Source organism: Salvia splendens, chromosome 8, assembly GCF_004379255.2.
Source record: "Salvia splendens isolate huo1 chromosome 8, SspV2, whole genome shotgun sequence".
Taxonomy (NCBI): domain Eukaryota; kingdom Viridiplantae; phylum Streptophyta; class Magnoliopsida; order Lamiales; family Lamiaceae; genus Salvia; species Salvia splendens.
In genome coordinates, this window is record NC_056039.1 from 9,601,718 (window position 1) to 9,626,483 (window position 24,766).

The window sequence follows — 24,766 nt, forward strand, 5'->3', positions numbered from 1 at the left end:
AGGTTAGATCATCCTTGCAATTTATAACATTTGTGTCTATTTATTTATTGTATTTCATAAAAATAAAGTGAATTGTACTTGGCTCCAAATCTAGGTTGATATTACTAAGAACATACCCATCAAATTTATCTATTAGTATCTAAATTAAATTAAATTCAACAATAAGTTTCATATGATTATTTTGTAAGGTATTAATAAGTATATTATGCAGTCCTAGTAAATAAACTACAGTCAATACACTATTGATTGAATACTTACTACAATAGTCATTTAGGTGTCATGTTAATTAATTTAATAAGATTGTAATTCTTAAAATACCTAAATCTACTATATTTGTCTATGAAAAATAGTACTTCATCATCCGTTCCGAGGTAGTTGGACATATTTTTTTGGCATGAGATTTAAGTAATTATTGTGTTAAGGTTCAAGTGGAGAGTGTAAAGTAAGAAAGAGAATAAAATAAGAGAGATGATAAAGTTTTTGTCAAAAAAATAAATGACTTAACTATACACCCCCAAAAAATATAACTCAACTAACTTGGGAAGGAGAGAGTATTAAGATACTAGTTTCAATGCAAAATTAGCAAAACAATAGATATATATGGAGAAAAATAGTTGACGTATTTAGTGGAAAACAAGACTTGCCTTATAAAGTGAAAAACTTACAATAAATAAATTTTTTCTTTCTCTCGTACTTTACTAATTGTGTATTAAAACTCTAATCGTTCACAATTGAAACTATTTTCATGGCTGGGACAAAGTTAGTATAATAAAAAGAAGGGGTACAATTAACTACTCCCTCCTACCCATGCTACTTGACACACTTCCTTTTTGCAGTCATTTTGGAAAATAAATAGTCTTCTCTACATTATTATCCACTCCCTCCATCCGTCATTAGGAGTCTCATTTCTTACCGACACGGGATTTAAGAAATATTAAGAAAAGTTAGTGGAATATCGGTCTCACTAATATATTAGTTTTAAATGAAATATGAGTGGAGTGAGTTAGTGGAAGGTGAGATCCTATTACTATTTATGGTAAAAGTGAACCGGGATTTCTATTCGTGGACGAACTAAAGTGGAAAAACGGGATTCCTATTGGCGGATAGAGAGAGTATCTTACTTTTTTTTTTCTTTTTTTTCAAAATAATTGCGAAAAAGAAGTGGGGGCAAATATAATAGGATAGAGAGAGTACTAATTGTATATAAATATGATGAAAAGAATTAATTAGCTTTAGGTTACCCCCTTCAACAAAACCAAGAAATAGTAAAAGGAAAATACAATGGTTTAGATGTATGATTGGGCCAGTATCGATAATATTTAAAAGGCCAGCCTAAATAAATAGCCCAGCTCAATAGTTATCATACCAGGGCTATAATACAAAGCTGCGTATCCTAGCTCGGAATATTTTCATTTCTCCGAAGCAGCAACCCAAGGTAAAATTTCTTCTCTCGAATCCTTACCGAAATTAGGGTTTAAAGAGTTTCAATTCTTATCACCTACGGGGAAAGTAGGAAACTAGATCGAGCTGTGGTAGCACGGCGGCTTGAGTTTGGCAGCGAAGAGGCAGAAATCGAGCCCTTTTCGCCATCTCTTTTGCGATATGAGAATCAGTTTTTGATAAACTTCGATTGAGTTGCAGAATGATTTCATTAGTGTTTAAAAGCTGCTATTTCGATAGAAAAGTTTTTAACAATTTGTTGGATTTATGTTGCAGATCTTATTACAATCATGACGGAGGACGATAATCAGAATGAGATGAAAGAAGAGGTCAAGGATGATGTTGGGGATGTAAGTCTGTATCTTTTACTTAGGTTGCAATGCTATTCAAGTAGTATTTTTTTACTCTATTAGTATGATTAAGGAACTTAGATTTATAGTAGGTTTTTGTAGCTGTCATTTAATTGTTTTGTGATAAATTCAATTTGACCAAAGATAATTTAATTAATTAGCAACCTCAGCAAAAAAAGGCAAGTTAGTATTGTTCGACTAGATAATGAGTTAAAGAATTTAAGACTGTATATATTGCTATTGTTGCGAAGGGAGTAATAATCTTTGATTAGCTTCATCCTTGTTTTAGGAGGGTATCAGTTGCATTGTATTTGCATAGTTTTCTGGGTTCCTGTGCTGAAAATTTAGAAATGCTGGTGTTTTAAAGTGTATGTCATTAAGCATTTCATATATATTTCTTAAGTAGGAGTATTTGTATATTTCTTCCAAAGAGATCTGTTAGAAAGAATGCTTTGTCTAGTGAGAATGATTCCTTAAGCTTTCTAGTGCTTCAATGCAGATAGCTCCATTTGACCCTTCAAAGAAGAAGAAGAAAAAGAAACCAGTGGCTCAGGAACTAGCTGATGACGATTCTGTTGATACCCTAGCTGAGAAAACTGAGAACTTGTCAGGTATATATCTAATCCATTGTTTTTGTCAGTTCTTATTTTCTTGCAAGTTTACAACTTGATATTCAAGTACTTTGATTTGACACTTATAAATGTCACATTTCCCTGCAGTTTCTGATGGTCTTGAAACCTCATTTGCTGGTCTAAAAAAGAAAAAGAAGAAAGCGGTGAGTGATGATATATATACTCCATCTGTCCGTGAAATATTGTCCAGTTTTACCATTTTGGTCTGTCCGTAAAAAGTTGTCCACTTTGCTTTTTTCCATTTTTGGTAAATGGACCCCACTTTCCACTAACTTTTTACACTCACATTCTATTATAAAACTAATATATAAATATGGGACCCTCATTCCACTGACTTTTTCAACTCACGTTTCTTCACATTTCTTAAAACCCGCGCCGAATCACGGGGGGTGTATAACATTTGTTATGAATTTTGTGATTTGGGGTATTATTGTTTGTTGTAATTACTTATTGGATGTTTTAATTATGTTTAACTGTTGCAGGCACATACTGATCTGAATGAAGAAAAAGAAACTGTGGGAGAAGATATGGATGGTAAGTTCTTGTTTTAGACTGCACTGGATATACTCTTCATCTATTGGTTTATGTTTGACTGATCTGTTTATGAAAATTATAGATACAATTGGAGAGGATGAGGAGGGAGAAGGAATTGTTTTGCAACAATATCCATGGGAAGGAAGTGATCGGGATTATGAATATGAGGAGGTACTTGAGACTCACTATGAAGTGAACCATCCCCTTTTGTTCTGTCGTATCAGTTTTCTCTTTTTGCTCTTAATTTGCCATTCCATGAGGTGGTGATGTTACTTGTTGGCCATCATTCATTGATGATGGATGATGTCTTCTATTATTTAATTTTTTTTATCTTGTGCTTACTGGGCTATCATATATACCTTGGTGTCAAGTTTGTTCTGTATTCTAATTAACTCACTATGACAATGTATAGTTTTTTAGTGTCGAATCCTCCCAAGGGCCCAGCTGCCTATTTATCTGTAGAATAACACTCGTGTCTTAATAGTGCATCTGATGATGGATAAGCTATGCTTTTTTTCCTTCTGAAGATGCATAAGCTGTCAATTTTTTTCCTGCCACCCTGATCATACGCAGTTCAGAATTGCATGTTCTTAACTTCTTAAGCCTTGGTATGAAAGTCTATATAGGAGTTAGATGTTTAGATCACCAAAACTTAGAACTTCCTTGCTGTCATTGTGACAGTCCTTCATCAAGCAGGCAACAAATATACACCAAATATTTTTAGCTCTTCACCCTGGAACATTTAATTTAGTTCAATTTGTAGATTTTTCATCTTCTGATGATGCTTTGTCCAATATTTTGCTGATTGCTAGTCTGTTGTTCTAAATTGCTGGTAATATGTAGCACCCAAGCGAATCACCATCAAGAAATTATATTCACATAATTTCTACTATTGATTCTACTTTCATGAAGATTTTTGCTCTTCCTGCTTTTACTTCTCACCTGTCTCCACATGAATATTGATTATATCTTTAACATGTGCAGCTCCTTGGCAGAGTTTTCAACATTCTTCGAGAGAATAACCCTGAGCTTGCAGGGGATAGGCGCAGAACTGTTATGAGACCCCCTCAAGTACTTCGTGAAGGCACAAAGAAAACTGTTTTTGTGAATTTCATGGATCTCTGCAAAACGTATGCCATTTCTTACTATTTCCCATTGCATAAAATGGATTTACATCTTTGATCATTTAGTCTGCGAACACCCACCACTCCAAAACACACAGGGAAAGCAAACATAAGTGGGAACCGTTTGAAAATTGAAACCACACGTAATTTTGTTTTATATTATAATCTGGCCAATGTTTTATATCTACATATCACTATTTTTGCTCTTTCTCAATGCTCACAACTTCTTCATATTGATATATGAAAATGTTATATTTTTTCATTTTGTGGTTTCATTCTCCACAGGATGCATAGACAACCAGAGCATGTGATGACTTTCCTTCTGGCTGAAATGGGAACAAGTGGGTCTCTTGATGGCCAACAAAGATTGGTTGTTAAAGGAAGGTTTGCCCCCAAGAATTTTGAGGGAATCTTGCGACGCTACATTAGTGAGTTTTTTCCATTGCTATTCCCTAGATTTTCTGGATTGCTTGTAGTCGTGAAATATGATATATGAGTATTAATTTTCACACCAAGCTAGATCATGTTGTATTTTATGTACTCTTTGTATGACTATAATTAATAAACTGACAAATAATACCGCTCTAAGTAACTTCTCTATGGAATGGTACCTGCAGATGAGTATGTCATATGCAATGGTTGCAAAAGTCCTGATACTATTCTTTCAAAAGAGAATCGTCTTTTCTTCCTCAGATGCGAGAAGGTAGTTCCTCATCTGCTTACTTTGTATTTGTGCATTGAATGTTTTTCTTGCATCTGACAGTCTTGTGAAAATTTGTTCGGTCATCTGTAATACATTGAACCAAATTATAATGGGCTATGTTATTTTTATTTCATCTGGCACTGGTTTCTCTGTGGTTTTGTCAATGAGATTTTGCACTTGTCTAGGGATGTGCAATAAATATAATTTTTCTTTATGCCAGTTAATTTTTAAGTAATATGGAAATATTGTGGCAGTGAACTGGTTCTTTATAATATTCTCTGGTGGCCTGTGATTTACATATTTGCCTACATTGTCTGATAGCTCTAGTTGAAGAGTCTTTTTATACTAAGTCTGAGGCCTCTGGGGAAGTTGGATGATTTTCCGATAACATTATAAACCTTTTTCGAACACTTCTTAAGTACATGATTTCTTAAAACAGGGAAAGTCTTATGCATCACTTATTTATTTACCCTCGACCTTGTTCCATGGCTTGTTGTGACAATTTATGCTGTTTGTTGTTGAATTTGTTGCCAAATGGCAATAAGGTTGTTTTTTCATTGTATTGTCGAGGCCTGTGATGATCTATATATTTGCCTACATTGTCTGATAGCTCTAGCTGAAGAGTGTTTTAGTACTAAGTCTGAGGTCTCTGTGGAAAGTTAGATGATTTTCCGAAATATTATTAACCTTTTTTGGAACACTTTTCCATTGTTTGTTGTTACAATGTGCAGTTTGTTGTGGAAATTTGTTGGCAAATGGCAATAAGATTATTTTTTGTTGTATTGTTGAGGCCTGTGATGATCTAAATATTTGCCTACATTGTCTGATTGTTCTATTTGAAGAGTCTTCATAAATAAGTCTGAGGCCTTTGGAGATTGGATAGTTTTCAAAACAGTGTCAATTCTCTATTACTTGGCAAAATCATTCAAGTCTTTGTTGAGACAATATATTCCGTCATTCAGTGCCCAGGTGGCATTTTGTTAGTATAATTGTAGGAGCCTGGAGCCATAAGGGTATTCATTGGCACTAAACTGATTATTTTATAAACCATATGCGATTCATTGTTAGTAAAGTGATTGTTTTAGGGTTTTCTCCTGAGACCGATCTAAATTGATTTTTTTATTGTTTTCGCCCAAGGTATGTGATGATTTAAAATTTTAAATATTTACCTACATTGTCTGATTGCTGTAGTTGAAGAGTCTTATTGTACTAAGTCTGAGACTTTTGGGGAAATTTGGATCAGTTTTGAAACAGCTTTCAGGTTTTATGATTAGGAAATTGACTCTTGACCTTTTATACCCTAGCTCTAATCCCAAGGCTTATTAATAGTTGGAGCCACATGGAAATATTTATGACCAAACTGACTTATTTTATAAACCGTTCACAAATTCACCCTCCAAAGGCCTGTGATGATGAACATATTTGCCTACATTGTCTGATTGATCTAGTTGAAGAGTCTTTTCTTACAAGTCTGAGGCCTTTGGGGAAGCTGATAACTACCAAAAAGCATTGATTTTCTCTTGGAAATTTATGGTTCGCTTGAAGTTCTTTTTTCTTCAATTTGATTAATTACTTGTATGGATTCATTACATATTTATATTTTTGGTTCAACTTGATCATTGGTAAGTGTTTTATTTATGGCTGTTCATTTGTTGTAGTGTGGTTCTGGGAGGTCAGTGGCCCAGATCAAGGCCGGATTTGTGGCTCGTGTTGGTCGTCGGAAAGCTGGAACATGATGAAGTATTTGTCTTCTTCTGGAACAGTTTGTTCTATACTTGTGGAAGTGGTTGATGTAGATGATTTTGTGGTAGTGATTTTGAGATTCTGCATCCTTTGCTAATAAGACAGCATTTTGCTCTATGAAATTGGTTGATGGCAAGTTTTGGTTGAAAATCTAGTGATGAGGTTGTAACATCAAGTATTAAATATTTGAGGTTCCTATTGAACATATAGAATCCATCCTCTCTCTGTCTAACTTTATTTAGTTACTATTTCCCTAAGTTTGTTCTTCTGTAAATGTTCTCGCACGAAAAAGTAACTATTTTAAAGGGATTACTATGTTCAATATCCTATTGAACATATGGAATTACTATTTTTTTTAATAATTTTGTAGTTGAAGTTGTATTTCATATTTTCCTTATTAACTGTCCACTTTTACCATTTTGTTCGTCTCTCCTTTAGCGTCCATTTTCACTTTTACTATATAGGATAAATAGACCAACATTACAATAATTCATTCAACTTATACGTATTTATTATAAAATAAATATATAGTTTTGGGATTCATATTCCATTAATTTTTTTAACTTAAAATCTGTGACGAATCAAAATTTTATTACTTAATAAGATATGAATGGAGTATTTACAAATTGATTTTCCTTTTTTTAGTTTGGGACTATATACTATGAGTTGATGGTTGTACCTCACATTCACGATGGAGATATTCTCGATTACGTTTGATCCCAACACCAATCGAACTCCAGTCAAAAGGTAATTGGAAATATTTGTAGGACCACTAGTAGGAAATATAGATATAAGTGATATAACAACACAATCGATTCTACAGAAAGAAGACAAAATCAAATAAACCGTTGTCAATGCAAATATTGGACCTACTTTATGGTTTGGTTACTAATGGAACTGATTGGTGGATTAGATTATGTTAGGTGCACATTTTTATAAGTGTGCAACTACAAGAGCGATCTCAAATCAGTCGCTGAAGGAGTTGATGCTCAAGTGCTATTGAATGAAATACGGAAATTTGTGGTGCTTTCACATTTGAATTCAAAGTAAACTCAATGGACAGACTCATACATCTATTTTGATGTGATCCAATTACATAGAAGAATTATTATATTTATGGTGATATTTTTCATTTGACACCCAGTACTCAATAGGTACACCCACGCCAATAATTTTGTTATATACAACGACCACCTTTAGTCATTACAAATGCTTAGAACGACATATGCATTAGCTTAACAATGTATCACATGTCAAACTTTACTTTTTAATTTGTCACATAAAAGATGTCACATTTCATTTTCCAGAAAATTTTTCTCTCACATTAATATAAATATACTATATTCTCTATCCACTTAATATACAAAAAAACATCTCCTAAAATCTCATGCTATTACCCAAGTGTGCCATCTATTATGGAACGGAGGGAGTATATTATAGTACTAAAAGATCATCATTTGGGTGAAACTTCGTTTGCTTTGACGAAAGCCTAATTATATAGGCATCTCTGTCAACTTTGTAGTAACGCCATGCATCAAACTATTGGGCATTGGGCATGTTAATCATAATAGCGGAAACTAGATCATTAATTCATTATTCAAAGTTGGCTTATAATTATGTTTATTACGAAGATAGAAATGTGGGAGTGGGACCCCTAAAATAGTGGCTTCTTAAATAGCAGAAATCACGTAGAGCCTCTCTTCTTAAAAAGAAAAATAGAGTTTGGTAATAACACTAATATCAATCAGACATATTCTCCGGAAAGTGTTATGTGAAAGGAGCTCCGTTGCAAAATTTAGATTTGATTTCCATAACACTAATCTCGATCTACACAACCTGGTGATGAAATAATCATAATGTCGTCGAGAACGCCGTGCAGATCGCTGGTCCCGGACATGGATCACCACGTCAAGCGCATGCTCAAGCTCATCGATGAGGACGCCGACACCTTCACCAAAAAGGTCGAGCTCTACTACCAGAGACGCCCCGAGCTCATCGCCCTCCTCGAGGATCTCTACCGGATGTACCGCTCCTTGGCCGAGCGCTACGACCATGTCACCGGCGACCTCAGGAAGACCATGCCTTCCGACCTCCAGTCTCAGTGCTCCGGGATCACGGATCTCGGATCCGACCCCCCCTCCTCCATGCCCTCCCCTGGGACGAACCGCGCCCCTGGATTCGACTTCTTTTTAGGCCATCACGGGAAGGAAGGGGATGATCAGTCCTCCCTTTTGGAGTTTGGATCGGAATCTGACGATTCCCCTGTGAATTACTACTCGAGCATGCATAGCAACGAGGACGAGGTGGCGAAAGAGAGGAGCGCCGCTGGCAATGGCGAAGTTTTGGAGTCGGAGTGCAAGATTCTGACGCTGTGGGAGGAGCACCGCCTCACGCACGAGAAGCTGCTGGCGTCGGAGCAGGAGGTGGTGCGACTGAGGCAGGAGCTCACGAGCAAGGGAAATCCGTTGCTGAATTTGCAGCATCAGCTCAAAGTCATGCAGAAGGAGCTCTCCGAGCTGAGAGAGAAGCTCGATGAAGAGAAGGATGAGACCGCGAAGCTGCATGAGACCATCGCGAAGTACAAGGCCGACGTTGCATTGCTTGAGGCCGGGAAGGCGGAGATGGAGGAAAAGTATGGTTTGGAAATCGAGTGGTTGAAGGCGGAGATAGAGGAGCTGCAGGAGAAGGAGGAGACGGAGATGAACGAGAAAGATGATCGGATCGACCAGATGAGCAGCCATCTGCACCAGATGCAGGTGGAGCAAGTCGATCTGATGGCTGGAGCTGAAGGTGCGCGTAAGGTGGCGGAGGAGCTCCGGTTGAAGATTAAGGAGCTGGAGAGAGAGGTGGAGAAGAAGCAGCAGATCATAGTGGCTGGTGCAGAGGAGAAGCGCGAAGCCATAAGGCAGCTCTGCTTCTCTCTTGAGCATTATCGCAACGGCTACCATCGCCTCCGTGACGTCGTCATGGGGCAGAACGCGACTACATCTTAAGCTTGCGTGATTTTTTTCTCTGGTCTGTGGCCGTAGTCTTCTTGTTCATAAGTAGGTCTCTGGTCTAGGTGAGTCTTTTTGACGTTGTTCGTGTCGAAATTCGTGTATCGTCCTCTTTTTCATGGTGTGTTTTGCAATTCCAAACTATTGGAAAAAATAAAACCCGACTGTGTAGTTTTCAGATTGTGTAGCCTATGTAACAAATGGCATACCTGCCATGCATGTAGTGTAGGAAATCAACACAGATCAGTGTGTGATTGATTGGCATATGGTATATACACAAGCCTGGTTTTATCATTTTCCTCACTTAAAACTGGATGACCATTTATTGATATGCAGTTCCATAAAAACAAGAAAATTCCTGGCTTTATTTACAAAATCGAAGATGGTGGCAGGTTAGTCAATCCAAAACAGGTGAGTTACATAAACATTGGTGAGGTAAAAAAACCACCTCAGTGTACAAGACTATCTTCATTTCAGCACATTTTTGTACGCAACGTTCCACATCACAGCGCGAAGATGTCTTGAAGCAAAGAGAAGTTTTCCTTTCTGTCAATCGATGAGATAAGATTATGACTAGTAAACAGAAGCAAGGACGAGGAAAGCATCAAAATTCGACCTAAAGCTCTAGCGACCTTCAGGTCCGGTCCATCTTCTCAGTCATCCCAGGCGTCATCTGCAGAGCCCTCTTTCCTGCCTACTGCAGGGACCATCATATGCCTGTATTTGTCCTCCACATTTATTGCCGTTGAACCCACCAATGACAGCTTTGATAGTGTAAGCTTTGAATCCTTTGAAGCAGCTATAGCTTCTCTCTCCTTTCTTCTTGCAGTCTGATAAATTCATGCACATATACTAGTATAAGGTTTTCATTCTCATTCTAAATATTTTGGTAGCTGCCTCTTTAATGAAAATACTTACCTTTCCAGTTGCGAAAGTTAAGGAATTACCAGACTCGACATCTTGGATTGCTTTCTTTATTTGAGCTACAAGAAACTGTAACCAATGCTCACGTAAGAAACACTAAAAAGAAATAATTATAATTCAGCATTTGAGATGCAAAAGACAGAAGACAGTCGCTTTACCATGTCACGATCAGTATAAAACGATGTAGCTTGGCCCGTTGATCCTGCACGACCAGTTCTTCCAATCCGGTGTACATAATCTTCCATGGTCTAAGTTTCATATCCCCAAAAATAAATTAGTCAAAATTTGGATCCCAGATTTTAAGTTTGATCAATCAAGCTAGACAGAAACAAGCTGGTTAATAGGTCCATATTTCAACGTAGACAATTGTAGTTAGATGTCATTTGACAAGCTATGTATACTATAATATGATAGTATGAATTACTCTATAATGTTAATATACGGCTGAACTGGTAATCTACATATAATGCTTATGATAGTAATCCCCAGAAAAATTGGCAGGAGACCAGGAAGAGACTTCCATGCAGCATCTAGATTTACCTTTGGAAGATCCAAATTGATGACATGAGCAACCCCAGTAACGTCCAATCCCCGCGATGCAACATCTGTAGCAACCTGCAAATGATAACAAAAAGGTAGCAGAAGGATTTTTAAAAGTCCAAGACAATGGAAAGATGACGCCAAATCAAGTATGTTCTGGCATTTCCACCACCGAACGCCACGCATAGCGCCATGGCACTGCCATATTTAGCTATTTGACAACAGTGATTATCACATCTGAATTAAAGAAACAACTATTGCTCCAGAACATTTAATCTATATACCAATTAGGATCAAGCCTCAGACACTGCTAGATGAAAAATATACTAATTCATTGAAGAGTGAAAGCTGCATCTAAATTTCATAATATATGACAATACTTCATTGAGATGATCCAGTTCACCTTGTTCAACAAGTTGAGATGAGTAAGTGAAAGAAAAATTACAAGAGAGACAATGGTTTTGCTCAAGTTGTTTCCATGTAACCAACCAAAGGGAAGTGAAGCAATTCAGGGAGCATAACAAGATGCATAACTAATCAAGACAAGACCAAATTAATTTAAATAGTCAACAAATAGAGGGCAGTTCCTACAAATTACCAGTATCCTAGTAGGACCATGTCTAAAATCATGGAGAGCAGCCTCCCTCTCACTTTGACTACGACCACCATGAAGAGAAGCTGCTTGCAGACCTTGTTGAATCAATGCGTCAGCAACTTCATCACATCTGCTCTGAAAGAACATATCCATATGCAACATTTTGAGCATACAGCAGAGAGAAAATATCGGGGGGGGGGGGGAGGAGTTAATTAAAATGAAAGTTTATCTACAATGCTATGCTAAGATGACTGCATTATACAAATGAATAGCACTAAGGAGAAATATCCAATTATTGCAACTGCTCAGACAACTAGCCAGCAAGAACTGAAATTTTAAATCATTAAGTCGTTAAAATGATTGGGGACAATCTAACCTCACTGTTGTATGAGACTCAATACTTACTAATTACAGTATTTTGTGACGGTTACAGAGAGGATACCACTAAATTATAATATTCTCTAGTTTAGTTTAACAAGCATCAGAGCCATCAGTAAAAAGGATCATGGCATTCTAACAGGTTGACCTTTTGCAGAAATTGAAGAAGTGCAGCAGTTGCTCAGTCAGATATTTTAAATTTCAATGTCAACTTCTAGAAGAGCATGCGCCAGAGTTCAATTTTGAATGTAAAAAGGGGAGTTTGCCAAGATATCTGTGTGACAAGCCGTGATGTTGTTCAATGCTTTCAGATGTAATCATGTAATAGTTAATCACGCAGATTAACAAGCAGATCTAGTGGCTAGTTAAGATCAAGATGACTTCTAAAAACTTTCTTATTGCCCATATGAAATTTGTTTTAAAATGTGTTTTTTGTAACTAAACAATCAGATGTACACACAGACCAGACAAAAAATTGATGCGAATTCTTCTGTTACAAGCAGAAAAAGATAAATGCACAATTTATAGCATTTCCCTTTTTCATATACAACTAGAAGCAAAATTCACAGTCATGGTCCAATATATGTTAATCATTTGCAAGTAGAGAATTAATATCTTTGGAAATGAAATTTTGGTTAAGTTCTTCAATCCATCAATGTCTAAATTGTCAGCATAGAAGTCCACAAGTACCAAATATTAGAAGCATAAAAGGATGAATAGGTCATTAATATAACCAACGGCCGCACTTCAAAGGAAATGTAAGTAATATAGCAGTGAGCATAGATGTGACTTGGGATCACATCAGAATTTAAACTAGAGGTACAATAACTCTAAATGGAGATTATGAGATTATAAAAGTCACCGCACAAGGAATGGTGGTCAGGAAGTGTAATATCAATTGCATCTCGGCATTGATTGTCGTACCTTCCGTTCCACAAAAACGATGGTCAAGGGGAATGAGTGGCTACACTTTTGAGATTGGGCAGCTGCCTCAACAAGCATATCTAGCAGCCTGTCAATCTTCATACCATAAACAGCTATTAATGTGTTGAATCACACAAATATTTGGCAATAAATACCAAGTTTCATTTACCCACTATTAAACCTGATATTTCACATCTTCAAAAAAATGAACTAACACAGAACTCCAGCCATATGCCATACTTACTAAAATACTTGATTTCATTGTAAGCATGATACACATATATATAATACTCCCTCTGTCCCATAAAAGACGTGCCTAAAGAAATCTAGTGTTGTTTGTTTTGTTAAAAGAGAAAGGGTCCTACTTTAGTGCTGTTTGTATTTTGAGTGGGGAAAGAATCTAACTTTAAGGTATTGTTATACAAAGTGATTGTATATAAGTTGTGATAGTAAGGGTAATATTGAAACAATTTGTGGTGGCCTAGTGTGCAAAAAAAGGGAAGTAGAGAAAAAGGCATGTTTTTATGGAACGGGCGAAAAAGGATACTAGGCATGTTTTTATGGGACAGGGGGGGTATATTTTATCAGCACAAAAAAATGAGCCCGACCCAGACTTTTGTGGATACCTCTCCCTGCCCAAACAAAATGCTTAAGGTTCTACATCTTATCAAGAGAGCACATTTCAGAGTATAAGGGAGGTTATGTTTTTATTTGGAGACCTAAAAGAGCAGTGGGTGCAGGTGTTCGTATATCTTACATGGGAACAACATTACCAATGAATCATCACTGGAACAATATATTGAAAATAAATAAATTGAGGGAACCTATCCCTGTCCAACATATGGTCATTCTTAAGGTGACCAATGGTAGTCTTCTGTCAAAAGTTAACGGTTTATGCAGTTGACTTTTATTGTTATTTTGATTATGATAAGCAAATGTTGTTCCACCGGTTTAGACATATTTTTGCTCGATTTTCACATTTCCACTCCACTGATTGCTCACCAAATGAACAAATTCATAAGAACTAGGCTGAAGCAAATAATTAGAGTATCATTTAGAAAGTAGGATAGAAGGTTCTACTAAGATATATGACTGCGTACAACAGTAAAAACGTGAAATTCTGCTTAGCAGCAAAATAAATTCTTCATCAATTGAGTGCAAACAGAGATATACCTTCTCATTTTCTGGTACCTTCTCCAAAACTTGGGATACATTTGCTGTTGGGCTGCTGACTTTTCCAACTTTTATCCGTACTGGATCTGTTAAGTATTCCTAATATTTGCACACAATAAAAAGGCTGTTGAGTTTACATGTTTTGACCAAAACTTTACAACATTTTGCTTATATTTATTTTCCCCCCTGATTCAGTGCTGAAGGATTTATGAAGTTAAGAGAATATACAAAAGCAAAGTCTCAAATATCATGGAGTACTTATCATCATCCAAGTGAAATCTAACCTGTGCTAACTCTTCAATCTCAACTGGCATTGTAGCACTGAAGAGCAAAGTTTGATGTTTCTTGGGAATACTTTGCATCACCTTAAACAACATAATCAAAAAGCAGGAAATGTTCAAGTTTAGAACACAATATGCACGTTTTTACAGGACTATGGAATTGCAACAAAGAATAAACATGTTTCTTTTGCATGATTAAAAAAAGAAGTGCGGTAGCCGGAGTAAAAAGTACCAAAGGAAGCAGAGGGAAATTAACAACTATCAACAGACTGATCAACATGGTTCAGTTCACCGAAACCTATGGACAAGGTGATAAATTCAAATAACTAAAAACCAATGAAAATATTTTCAATTAATATCCTCTTTTTCACTTTCTAAATCTTGTACTAAAATGCTAATATTTGATAAACCCAATTATAGCTTCCACATAGAGAGAGAGAGAGAGAGAGAGATAATGCTACTGGTTACACAGTGGACACCAAAATTATAGTGCCTTTATTAGGTGAGGGTCCAGCAAAAGAAATCGGAGCAAAATGTTTGACCCAACCTTTTGGAAACTAAATGATCAAGTCTTTTCTTTTCCAACTGCTCCTGGTAATTGGTAGAGCTCATGATGATTATGTGCAAGAGTTTGAGCAAAAAACTATGTTTTAGCTGTCAGCTTTAAAGATGTTTGATACTGATTACAGGCTTTGTTAAAGCTTCAATATACACCACGAAACCAATTATACATCAGTTAAAATCCAGTAATAACAACTACTGATGACGTTACAAATTCACAATACCAAACTATGGAAGTCCAAAACACTCATTTAATATCAATTTGAAATTGTAAGAGCTATTAGCTATGAACATAATAACATGGACGGTGAAAGAGCCAAGCAAACTAAAAAACTCAAGAAACATGGGGAGGTGTGAGGGTGAAAGTATGAATATTTAGACATCATACCTCTCTTATCTGAGGCTCAAATCCCATGTCAAGCATCCTATCAGCTTCGTCCAGAATGACAAATGATATCCTCAATAAAGAAGTATTTCCCTGTTGAAGATGGTCAATAAATCTTCCAGGAGTGGCAACTACTATACTAACCCCTGCCCGCAGCTCAGACCTCTGTGGTGGCATTCATTAGCAGAAGGAAATCAAAATTACCAACAAAACAGATTAGATTCGTCAATAACAAAACAAAGAAAAAGTTATCCAACATAACTAACACATTTCAAAATTAAATACCTGCTCAGAAATGTTTGTTCCACCCACAACAATTGCAGTTTTGAATGAGTCCAAAGATCGGCTGAAGGCTTTCACCTTGTAAGACAATGTGCAGTGATCAACTTAGTATCTAGTGCAAAGCGACATAAAACTTGCACTGAACAATTCATAAATGATGTCCAACTTCACAAAACTTAAGATCAGCTCTGTGCTAGAGCAAGAAAAATTCCCATCTAGATCTATGCAAAAGTAAATACGGCTAATACTGCAAAAATAGATAAGAAACAAATTACAAGGAGAAACAGGAAAAAAAACATTTGACACTCATCACAGAAAGGCAAAGGATTTTGCTTAATTTTTAACAGCTTTATTTTTCAATCTACCTAACTTCAAGAACAAAAGGGGAAACCAAAATTCGTAAGTAAATTCCAGTGTCATTGCACATCAAATTAATAAAATAAGCCTTACTTTTCACATTTTAATCATCTCCCATAATCTGCAATAAGGATAATATCATGAACCGTGACAAAGAGGAAATTTCAAGCGAAATAAATCATAAATAGCATTACAAATACAAGATTACTTTACAGTTGACACATCTTGTAAGAAACCATAAAAATTAAATTGCATATATCTGATACTACTACTTAAAAACAAAATATTAATCCTCACTTCTTTCTCTATTTGTTGAGCCAGCTCTCTGGTTGGGGCTAATACTAATGCCAATGGTCCATCTCCACGCCGAATAGGAGGCTGGGCCAGGCAATGCTGAAAGAATAGTAATTAATCTAGATTAGGACATGGTATTGCAAGAAAACAATTATAAGCTGCAAAAAGAATTTAATCAAGAGATGAACATTGTGAAATATTTAAACCTGTATCATAGGTATGGTGAATGCAGCTGTTTTACCACTACCAGTTTCTGCACAACCCAAAAGATCCCTTCCACTTAGAGCCACTGGCATAGCCTGAGCTTGAATTGACGTTGGGGTGGTATATCCATGAAATGCTATGTCTTTCATGATGCTAGCATGCAAATTCTGCAGAGAGTGGAAGTGAGTAACTTCCGCAATTTGTACAACAGAGGGAGTGTGGGACAGCAAAGTAAACCATTCACTAAACCCACAAATCATTACCATGTCAGTAAATGACTCAATAGGAGCTGGTGCAGGTTGTGAATCTGGTGGAACTGTAGCATCAACGTTAAGCCTCATGCAAACCTCCTTGACCTGAACATACAAACACATGGCACCAACTAAAAGATCTAAAGTCATAAATCTCACAGAATAATTAGCTAATCCTGATGTGCAACTATTGCTTACAAAAGAGAAAAACCATTATTTAATGAGCTCCACACTGTTCCATTTGGACCAAGGTTTAGCATATGAAAGCAACAAGGAAATTCAAAGCCACTGAGCCTAAACAATACTGTACTCCCTTTCCATGCAATACAATTTATCTTTTTCCAATTTAAAAATAAAATAAATAAGTTGGCAGCAAGAGAACTCTAAAAAAGAATAAAAATGCTAAATCGATGAATGCAATGACAGAGCTCACAATGAACATCAAGTGTGACAGCAATTCCTTGAATATCGAGTGAGCAAAAGCAGACTCCTGATAATTTTGTTTTCTGATTTGATGTAAGGCATGTAGGCAAATACGGAGTATATTTTTGGAGCAAAGCTTCCACCATCATGTACGTTTTAGTTTCAATTTTAGATCCTACAGTTTTTTACAGGCACCTGGTTAAGTACTTCTAGAGCATCAATTTTCATACTTATTAGCTGTATCGTCGATGAATCACATGATTTAAGGTGTATGTGCATATAATCTCAACAACTCAGAAAATCAAAACGGACACATGAAGCATTCGCTGTGAGTCCTAGTTTGCCAGTATGAGTCATCAAATGATCAAAGCATAATAAGATGGAAAAGGGGGAAAACATCGAGTGTGATTCATACATAAACCAGTCAAACTTCTTAGCTCAAATTACAACAACAAGACAAAATGATTCTATATAAAATAAACAAACAGAAAAGTAGAGTCGGTTATCAAACCTGTTCCGCATTCAGCTGCATAACACGGTCGGACGGCTGCCATTGCGGAGAAACCGGCTCCGGCACCGATGAGGCGTAATTTCCGGAGCTCCGAGAACCGGCATTCCACAAATTAATAGAGTTGCCATTGTTATTGTTGCTTTTAGCGGAAGCAAATTGAGAGTAAGAGCCGTTGAGCTGCTTGGAGAGAAAATGATCGGAGTTGCCGTTTACTAGGGTTTTGGCGGCTGAGACGGGGTTAGCGGAAGAGTTTCTCAGGTGAGGAGGAACATACGACATCGCTGCAGGATAGGATGGATGAGTACGTGCACTGAGAGCAATGAGAGAGAGAGAGAGAGAGAGAGAGAGAGCTCAAAATGGGTGGGGTTTTGGAGTTGGGCTTTAGATGTTTATGGGCTGTTTACCGTTGGGCTAGGTTTCAAACGACGTTTCTCTATTTAATATGACTATATTTTCAAATTTAAGTTTGTTTTGATTGAAACTACATCTAACCAGTATAGTAGTAGTAATATAAATTTAAAAAGGAGTATGATTGTGTGAGTGTTTTATAGCAGAGTGGCTAATGTCTGAGACCAATGGTCCTGGATTCGAATTTTCGTGACACGGTCTTTAAATATTTGTTGATTTTACAATAAAAAAATAAAGTATAATCATATTTGTATGGATTGTATGTTAGATAAGAAAGATATCAAATTGGAATGGAGGTCCATCTTTTGTTTGTGGGACTTCTAAGTTATCTCTAGATTTGTGAGTTTAGAATGGACATGAGATGTATGATTTACGTGGAGAATAAAAGGGGTAATAAATAATAATTGGTTGAAGTCGAGCTGATTATCAAGAGTAATCGAGCATAATAATAACCATTATCGAGATTAAGCCTAACTCAAGCTACTAACTTGCTACTCTTTAATGACACGAGGCTTCATTAATATTTCGACCACGTTAAATTTATTGAGTATTGAACAAAATATTGCATCTAAATATGTTTAATTGTCGAAATATACTTTAATAATTAAAATGAGCATTTCTCACGCAATATTTAAATTTAATGCTGCAGTTGTCAATAAAATCACCATAAGTTAAACCTGAGAACACGACTAACTTATAATATTGTTAAAATATACTATCATTTGATTTGTCATCCCTATCCAACTATTGGAAATTTCACGCTTGATTTATAAGTATTGCAAAAAAAATTGAGGACCAACTACAGTACCATCTTAGATAACTAAACAGAATTAAGTTGTAACTAAACAGTTAAATCCATTAAAAATAACTAGCATAATTGGCCTATTAGCTCAGTTGGTTAGAGCGTCGTGCTAATAACGCGAAGGTCGCAGGTTCGAAACCTGCATGGGCCAATTTTTCTTTATTATTTTTATACCTTTGATTTATTTATTTATTTACCTTTAATTTCATATCAGAGTAGTATCACATATTCACTCACATAAATGGTGTAGAACAAACTTAAACACACTAATCAAGACGGTTTAAAGATTCAACAAGAGTACCAAATTAATTAAAAAATTAAACAAGCAAATCAAAATCTTATACTATCAAGCAATAAACCATTCTATGATCAAGTATTTATTTTTCCTACAAGGGTAGAAAGTGAGCGATTACCCAATTAATTGAAACAAACCAGAGTTTCACGCATATTCTCAACCGCGAACTTTCGTATTTATATTACTAGTTAAACCCACGCGCGATGCGCGAATAGCGGTCTTTAGTAAATATCGACTTTAATAAGTGTATTATAAGGTATACTCTTCATATTTCTATAGTAGATAAATTATTTTAGCAAAAAATTTAAGATAAATATATTCCCGTTGTCTCATGCGGACTTTTATACTTCAATTTATCTCACTCAATTACCTTGACATAGAAGAAGTAATAGATTAAAGAAAATGTAACGATATGAAAATAAAATAAAACAAAACTAAGAATGAAATAAAAGTAAACAATGTGTTGGTTTTCGACAATAAACAACAATGAAAGGAATACAATTCAAATATAAACAAATGAAAATATCCTTTGTAGGGATGTATTCATTTCCTTTTTCTATATTTCCTCCTTTTTCCTTCTTAATCTATACCGTCAATTACATCAATCCGATGGATGAAAAAATTCGCAGATCACATTAAATTTTAATCAATTAAATATCTAAAAAGGGCAGATTTGGTATATTATTATGTTGCAGTTACGGAAATTCCATGATTCTCTCCTTGAAGATATTCACGTTCTTTATTCACATCTCACGTTGAAGAAGGAAGGGATTTTACTTAGGCTTTTAGGTTTTTTTTAATTCGCAAATTTGCAGCAAGGTTTCAAGAAGAGCAAATTTGAAGAAGGTGAAGCAGTCGATTTCCTCCGGCGGCAAACTCGCCGAATTCCTGAACTCGCTCTTCGCCGGCGGAAACATGAAGAAGAGCAAAATCGGCGGTGACGTGTCGCTGTCGCTGAAATCCACAAACGCATCGACGTGTCGCTGTCGCTGAAATCCATAGGGAAATAATATCTTGGTGGTTATGGAAGTTTCCATGAAATCCTCCCATGAAGATCTTCCGTTTTTTTCATCTTGTTCACGCGTTCCAGACGCTTTTTTTGCAGTTTTCCATCTTTGCAATTCGAAACATAGTATTTGGGTTGTTGCAATTTTCGTCTCTCGCGGCTGCTCGATCCTAGGTTTTTCTATCTTGTTACGCCGGCGTTGTTAGAATCGTTCAAAACAAAGAGGACAATTCAATTTGTTGACTGGTAATTTCATAGATTAAATTTCCAAATGATTATGATTTGTGTTGCACTTAGGGTGATGGGTGATTTTTGCTAAAATGGGTCAAAAAACAACACTCGATGTTTGCAGGTGCCCAACTGGTTTCAAATGCGGCATCAATTACCAGGCACCGACAGTGGTGCCAGGGGGTGATCTTGCACAGCTGAAGCGCGCAGTGTGCATGCTCAGCAACAACACAGCTGTAGCTGAAGTTTTCTCCCAAATCAACCACAGATTCGATCTTATGTATTCCAAGCGAGCATTTGTGCACTGGTATGTAGGTGAAGGTATGGAGGAAGGTGAATTCTCAGAAGCACGTGAGGATCTTGCTGCCCTTGAAAGGGAGTACGAGGAAGTGTAGTGTAAATAATGACCGACCGCGATTATGAAACATTCCTTCAGGGTTTAGCTCTCGGCTTGTCTAGGGCAGTAATTTAAAACGATACGTGTAATGCACAAAATGATGAAGTATAATGGATTTTTTTACTATATAATGCATAATACGTGAGCGGCAATGCATAGGGTATAAGTATTGGGTCGTAGTATTGATGTTTGGCACACGTTTGTTTTGACCCCTAAGGGTTTATTAAGTCTAGAGGCTAGGGTATAGTACGTACACATAATTACAATGTTTAAGAATAGCTTGTATTTGACCTATAAATAAATCACGTAAGCTTCCAATTTACATAGTATACTATTTATAGTTGGTACAAATAATGCACCAAATGAAAATGCGTAATGGATTAAATTGACAGTATAATGCATAATATGTTATTTGCAATGTATACGTATACATAATATGCCTTGTCCCTCTAGGGCTTAAATATCGGTTAGTACTATATAATGATCAAAATCTGAACTGCAATGCATACGAATAAAATTTACCGTGTTTCGTTGTTTGGCACACGGTTCTTGTTTCCCCCAAGGGTTTAATAAGATTAGGGGCTAGGGTATAGTACGTACACATTAATTACAAATTGTAAAACAATTCGAATAATGCACCAAATTGTAGCGAGTAATGCATATTATTAACTGTATAATGCAAATTATGTGAACTGCAATGCATACGAATAAGATTTACCGTGTTTCGTTGTTTGGCACACGGTTCTTGTTTCCCCCAAGGGTTTAATAAGATTAGGGGCTAGGGTATAGTACGTACACATTAATTACAAATTGTAAAACAATTCGAATAATGCACCAAATTGTAGCGAATAATGCATATTATTGACTGTATAATGCAAATTATGTGAACTGCAATGCATACGAATAAGATTTACCGTGTTTCGTTGTTTGGCACACGGTTCTTGTTTCCCCCGAGGGTTTAATAAGATTAGGGGCTAGGGTATAGTACGTACACATTAATTACAAATTGTAAAACAATTCGAATAATGCACCAAATTGTAGCGAGTAATGCATATTATTGACTGTATAATGCAAATTATGTGAACTGCAATGCATACGAATAAGATGTACCGTGATACGATGCTTGGCACACGTTTCTTGTTTCCCCCCAGGGTTTAATAAGATTAGGGGCTAGGGTATAGTACGTACATATAGCAACATCTTGTGTCTTGCACTAGGTCATGTTTTTGTTATTGTTATTCGAACTTTATATCTGTCATTATGCAACGTTTGATTTTTATTTAAACAAGTCAACTTTGTATCAGTTGTGTTCTGATGAATTATTTTGTTTGTTCCCAATTTTTTTTTTCTAGGTCATAATGCAACGTTTTAGTAAAATAATGCACTAAAATGTCTATTGCAGAATTGATATCCGATTTTAATATTCCATGGACCCCTGAATTCTGGCAAAACGATTAAATTAGAAAATTCACTTATTGGAATAAATAATGCAGCCCGTTGATACGTCTTATTCAATACAAAATTTTAAATAATGATAATTTCTTGGTAAATAATGCAACGTTTTAATCAAATAATGCACTAATTTATCTAATGTTGAATTTATATCCAGTTGAAATAAACCATGCACCCCTGAACAACGTTTATATCCACTTTAAATTTATCATGCATACTTCTTATAATGCATAATTAACTGTAAATAATGACGATATAATTACACATAATGCTCAGACTTTGCATATACACAATTATTATCGTAACGAACACTACATTGCAAATAATGACAGTCGATAAAGGAGTAATGCACAAATTGTAAAACACAATGCACAATCTATAATGCTGAATACGAACAATTTACCCAAATCTAAATCATTAGCTAATATCCAAACGCACTTATTAAGTTGCGAAAAAGTACAGTTTTAAATTGAAACATCTATCCGAATATCAGTTTACCCATTAACCAAGATCTCCCTATAGCCGAACCAAAACTCACTCCAAACCACAATTCTCGTCAACTGCATCGTCAATGTCTGATCTTAGCCGCTTCTCTGATATGGAACAAACAAAGTAAAACATCAAAACATTATCAATAAATCAGAATAAATAATGCTGCTAGCTTTTTACAGATTAATGCATCTATCATATGAAATAATGCATAATACAACCTCATAATGCATTAAAAATTACTCATAATGCATTGTCTAAACACAAAAATGCACATGTGTTACACAAAAAATGTATTAAACAATATAAATAATACGACTCATATAATGCACACAATACTACAAAAAAATGCACTATTACTGATTCACAATGCAGTACCAACACAACATAATAAAAAAACTTTCATACTAACTGGGCAGCTATTACAACAAACCCAATACCCTTAGTAATGCATAATTTAGTAAACATAATGCATAAATTATGTTCCATAATGCACAGTCTATACTAAAAAATGCACATATGTACTCTTTCTTGAGTTTAGTCACTAAAACACACAACACCCTACATATTGCATAATTTACTGCACATAATGAATACCACTCATCCTGACTGGGTAAATATTAGTACACACCCAATACGCTTAGTAATGCATGATTTAGTAAACATAATGCATACATCATGTTCAATAATGCACAGTACAAACTAAAAAATGCACATATGTACTATTTACTGATTGTAGTCACTAAAACACACAACACCATACATATTGCATACTTTTCTGCACATAATGACGGTTTCAGTATAGACATAATGCACTAATCAAACCATATAATATATAAAAGTAACAAATCATCAATCAGATTCCTCTGTAAAAATCTGAGGCAACAAACCAATACAACCAATGACCAATGTTAAAAGCAACATAATGCATACATAATGATACATAATGCACTGTCAGGCCTAAAAAATGCACACGGAATTCTTCCATAATGCATTCTGCAACACACTACCTACTCTACATAATTCAATGAATATCCAACCATATACATAATGCACTAATCCTAATAAACAATACATGTATATACTCTTGAGCACTGGACATCACAATACCCCTAAAATGCTAGTTGTACAGCACGTAATTAAACTAGACATCTAAATAAGGCTATTCGCATTCATACTACTGAAATGCACAACCAACGAGTGCAATTTACCTGCTTCCTGCGATGCTTGCGCGCGGGGACGACCTCTTTTTGTCATTTTTGATCTGGAATAAACCGAAATAAATAAGATACTTGCACCGAGACGTGGTAAACCCAACACAATGTCGCGGACTCATAATCAGAGAAAACCCTAGACGATTACCTGGGTAAAAACGATATCCTAAAGTCTAGGCATACGCTTAGTTGACTGATTTCATAATGCTTACCTGCTCGATTTGTTGAATATGGCGTGCAAACACGACAACGCCGGTCGATTTTGTGGCAGCGGTAACTGCGGTGGAGTGGAATCGACGCAAATCGGTGGCGGAGGCTGTGGAATTCGAAATGTGGCGGATGTAAGTAGGGTTGAGAGAGGGGAAGGAGTGGGAGAGTTGAGGAGTCGGCTGGAGTAAATGGGAGAAAACTAAAGAGTGGAAGATTGCAAATCCCGTGACATCCGCACATCCCAAAACAAAAGGCGGTTCCAATTTAGGGACTTTACTAAATTACCCCCATAATGCACAACGAAAGGAGCTATAATGCAACGCGGAAATAATTAATTAGGATTAACGTGGTCCGTTGATTGGATGGATCTAATGGCTATTATTAAGAAGAGAAAAGGATCTTAGAGTGGAAAAGGAGAATAGTGCAACCCTTCCTTTGTATCCTTATTACTTATAAAATAATAATAATAATAATAATAATAATAATAATAATATTACATTAAAATAAATAATAAACTAAATAAATTTCATATTTCATTGACTATGAAATTACTTAAATTCATATTTAATTTTAATAACAAAAAATTGCACTACTATCTTTCAAATCTTAATTAAAAAGGTAAAAGAGTAAATTTGTGAATGAATACCAATGCAAAAATAA

At 35.8% G+C, this 24,766-nt stretch overlaps 4 protein-coding genes and 3 non-coding genes across 9 annotated transcripts; 5 read left to right on the plus strand and 2 right to left on the minus strand.

Annotated features, from left to right (window-relative positions):
* The first annotated feature begins 1,354 nt into the window (after positions 1 to 1,354).
* On the plus strand, positions 1,355 to 6,758 carry LOC121743188 (eukaryotic translation initiation factor 2 subunit beta-like). The gene is made up of 10 exons (XM_042136421.1): positions 1,355 to 1,435; positions 1,717 to 1,790; positions 2,290 to 2,401; positions 2,510 to 2,565; positions 2,905 to 2,956; positions 3,039 to 3,127; positions 3,941 to 4,086; positions 4,366 to 4,508; positions 4,698 to 4,783; positions 6,442 to 6,758. Exons 2-10 carry the CDS (start codon positions 1,731 to 1,733, stop codon positions 6,517 to 6,519), a joined length of 822 nt encoding a protein of 273 aa, XP_041992355.1. The 5' UTR covers positions 1,355 to 1,435; positions 1,717 to 1,730; the 3' UTR covers positions 6,520 to 6,758.
* Positions 5,570 to 5,653, plus strand: LOC121746317. The gene has a single exon (XR_006039017.1). It is a non-coding gene; the product is annotated as a small nucleolar RNA SNORD34 (small nucleolar RNA).
* LOC121746316 lies at positions 6,182 to 6,265 on the plus strand. Its single transcript, XR_006039016.1, has one exon. It is a non-coding gene; the product is annotated as a small nucleolar RNA SNORD34 (small nucleolar RNA).
* Positions 6,759 to 8,301: 1,543 nt separating the features above from the next.
* LOC121743712 (protein NETWORKED 4A-like) lies at positions 8,302 to 9,816 on the plus strand. Its single transcript, XM_042137055.1, has one exon. It carries the CDS (start codon positions 8,383 to 8,385, stop codon positions 9,517 to 9,519), a length of 1,137 nt encoding a protein of 378 aa, XP_041992989.1. The 5' UTR covers positions 8,302 to 8,382; the 3' UTR covers positions 9,520 to 9,816.
* LOC121743711 (DEAD-box ATP-dependent RNA helicase 20-like) lies at positions 9,796 to 17,941 on the minus strand. 3 transcript variants are annotated; one of them, XM_042137054.1, is made up of 15 exons: positions 17,606 to 17,941; positions 16,684 to 16,776; positions 16,423 to 16,587; positions 16,220 to 16,315; positions 15,569 to 15,643; positions 15,287 to 15,448; positions 14,341 to 14,421; positions 14,057 to 14,155; positions 12,884 to 12,979; positions 11,585 to 11,716; positions 10,987 to 11,061; positions 10,605 to 10,694; positions 10,441 to 10,515; positions 10,155 to 10,352; positions 9,796 to 10,068 (listed from the first exon to the last, which is right to left on the minus strand). In XM_042137054.1, exons 1-14 carry the CDS (start codon positions 17,882 to 17,884, stop codon positions 10,176 to 10,178), a joined length of 1,695 nt encoding a protein of 564 aa, XP_041992988.1. In that variant the 5' UTR covers positions 17,885 to 17,941; the 3' UTR covers positions 9,796 to 10,068; positions 10,155 to 10,175. The 3 variants fall into 3 exon arrangements, with proteins under 3 accessions (XP_041992988.1, XP_041992985.1, XP_041992984.1); XM_042137051.1 differs by having other exon boundaries at positions 10,139 to 10,352; XM_042137050.1 differs by having other exon boundaries at positions 9,796 to 10,352.
* Positions 17,942 to 18,892: 951 nt separating this feature from the next.
* TRNAI-AAU lies at positions 18,893 to 18,966 on the plus strand. Its single transcript has one exon. It is a non-coding gene; the product is annotated as a tRNA-Ile (tRNA).
* Positions 18,967 to 22,570: 3,604 nt separating this feature from the next.
* LOC121745711 lies at positions 22,571 to 24,397 on the minus strand. Its single transcript, XM_042139683.1, has 4 exons — positions 24,392 to 24,397; positions 24,109 to 24,305; positions 23,894 to 23,946; positions 22,571 to 22,786 (listed from the first exon to the last, which is right to left on the minus strand). Exons 1-4 carry the CDS (start codon positions 24,395 to 24,397, stop codon positions 22,728 to 22,730), a joined length of 315 nt encoding a protein of 104 aa, XP_041995617.1. The 3' UTR covers positions 22,571 to 22,727.
* Positions 24,398 to 24,766: the final 369 nt, after the last annotated feature.

What these genes read in the sequence shown, in the direction of transcription:
- LOC121743712 (XM_042137055.1), top strand. Translation starts at nt 8,383, where the DNA reads ATGTCGTCGAGAACGCCGTGCAGATCGCTGGTCCCGGACATGGATCAC.
- LOC121743188 (XM_042136421.1), top strand. Translation starts at nt 1,731, where the DNA reads ATGACGGAGGACGATAATCAGAATGAGATGAAAGAAGAGGTCAAGGAT. An exon ending in GAAAACTGAGAACTTGTCAG is followed by an intron (nt 2,402 to 2,509) that starts GTATATATCTAA and finishes ATTTCCCTGCAG; the next exon opens with TTTCTGATGGTCTTGAAACC. An exon ending in TTCATGGATCTCTGCAAAAC is followed by an intron (nt 4,087 to 4,365) that starts GTATGCCATTTC and finishes CATTCTCCACAG; the next exon opens with GATGCATAGACAACCAGAGC.
- LOC121743711 (XM_042137054.1), bottom strand. Translation starts at nt 17,884, where the DNA reads ATGTCGTATGTTCCTCCTCACCTGAGAAACTCTTCCGCTAACCCCGTC. An exon ending in TTGAGTCATTTACTGACATG is followed by an intron (nt 16,588 to 16,683) that starts GTAATGATTTGT and finishes CACTCTCTGCAG; the next exon opens with AATTTGCATGCTAGCATCAT. An exon ending in AGATTGAAGAGTTAGCACAG is followed by an intron (nt 14,156 to 14,340) that starts GTTAGATTTCAC and finishes TGCAAATATTAG; the next exon opens with GAATACTTAACAGATCCAGT.
- LOC121745711 (XM_042139683.1), bottom strand. An exon ending in ATATTCAACAAATCGAGCAG is followed by an intron (nt 23,947 to 24,108) that starts GTAAGCATTATG and finishes GGTTTATTCCAG; the next exon opens with ATCAAAAATGACAAAAAGAG. An exon ending in GCAAGCATCGCAGGAAGCAG is followed by an intron (nt 22,787 to 23,893) that starts GTAAATTGCACT and finishes GTTCCATATCAG; the next exon opens with AGAAGCGGCTAAGATCAGAC.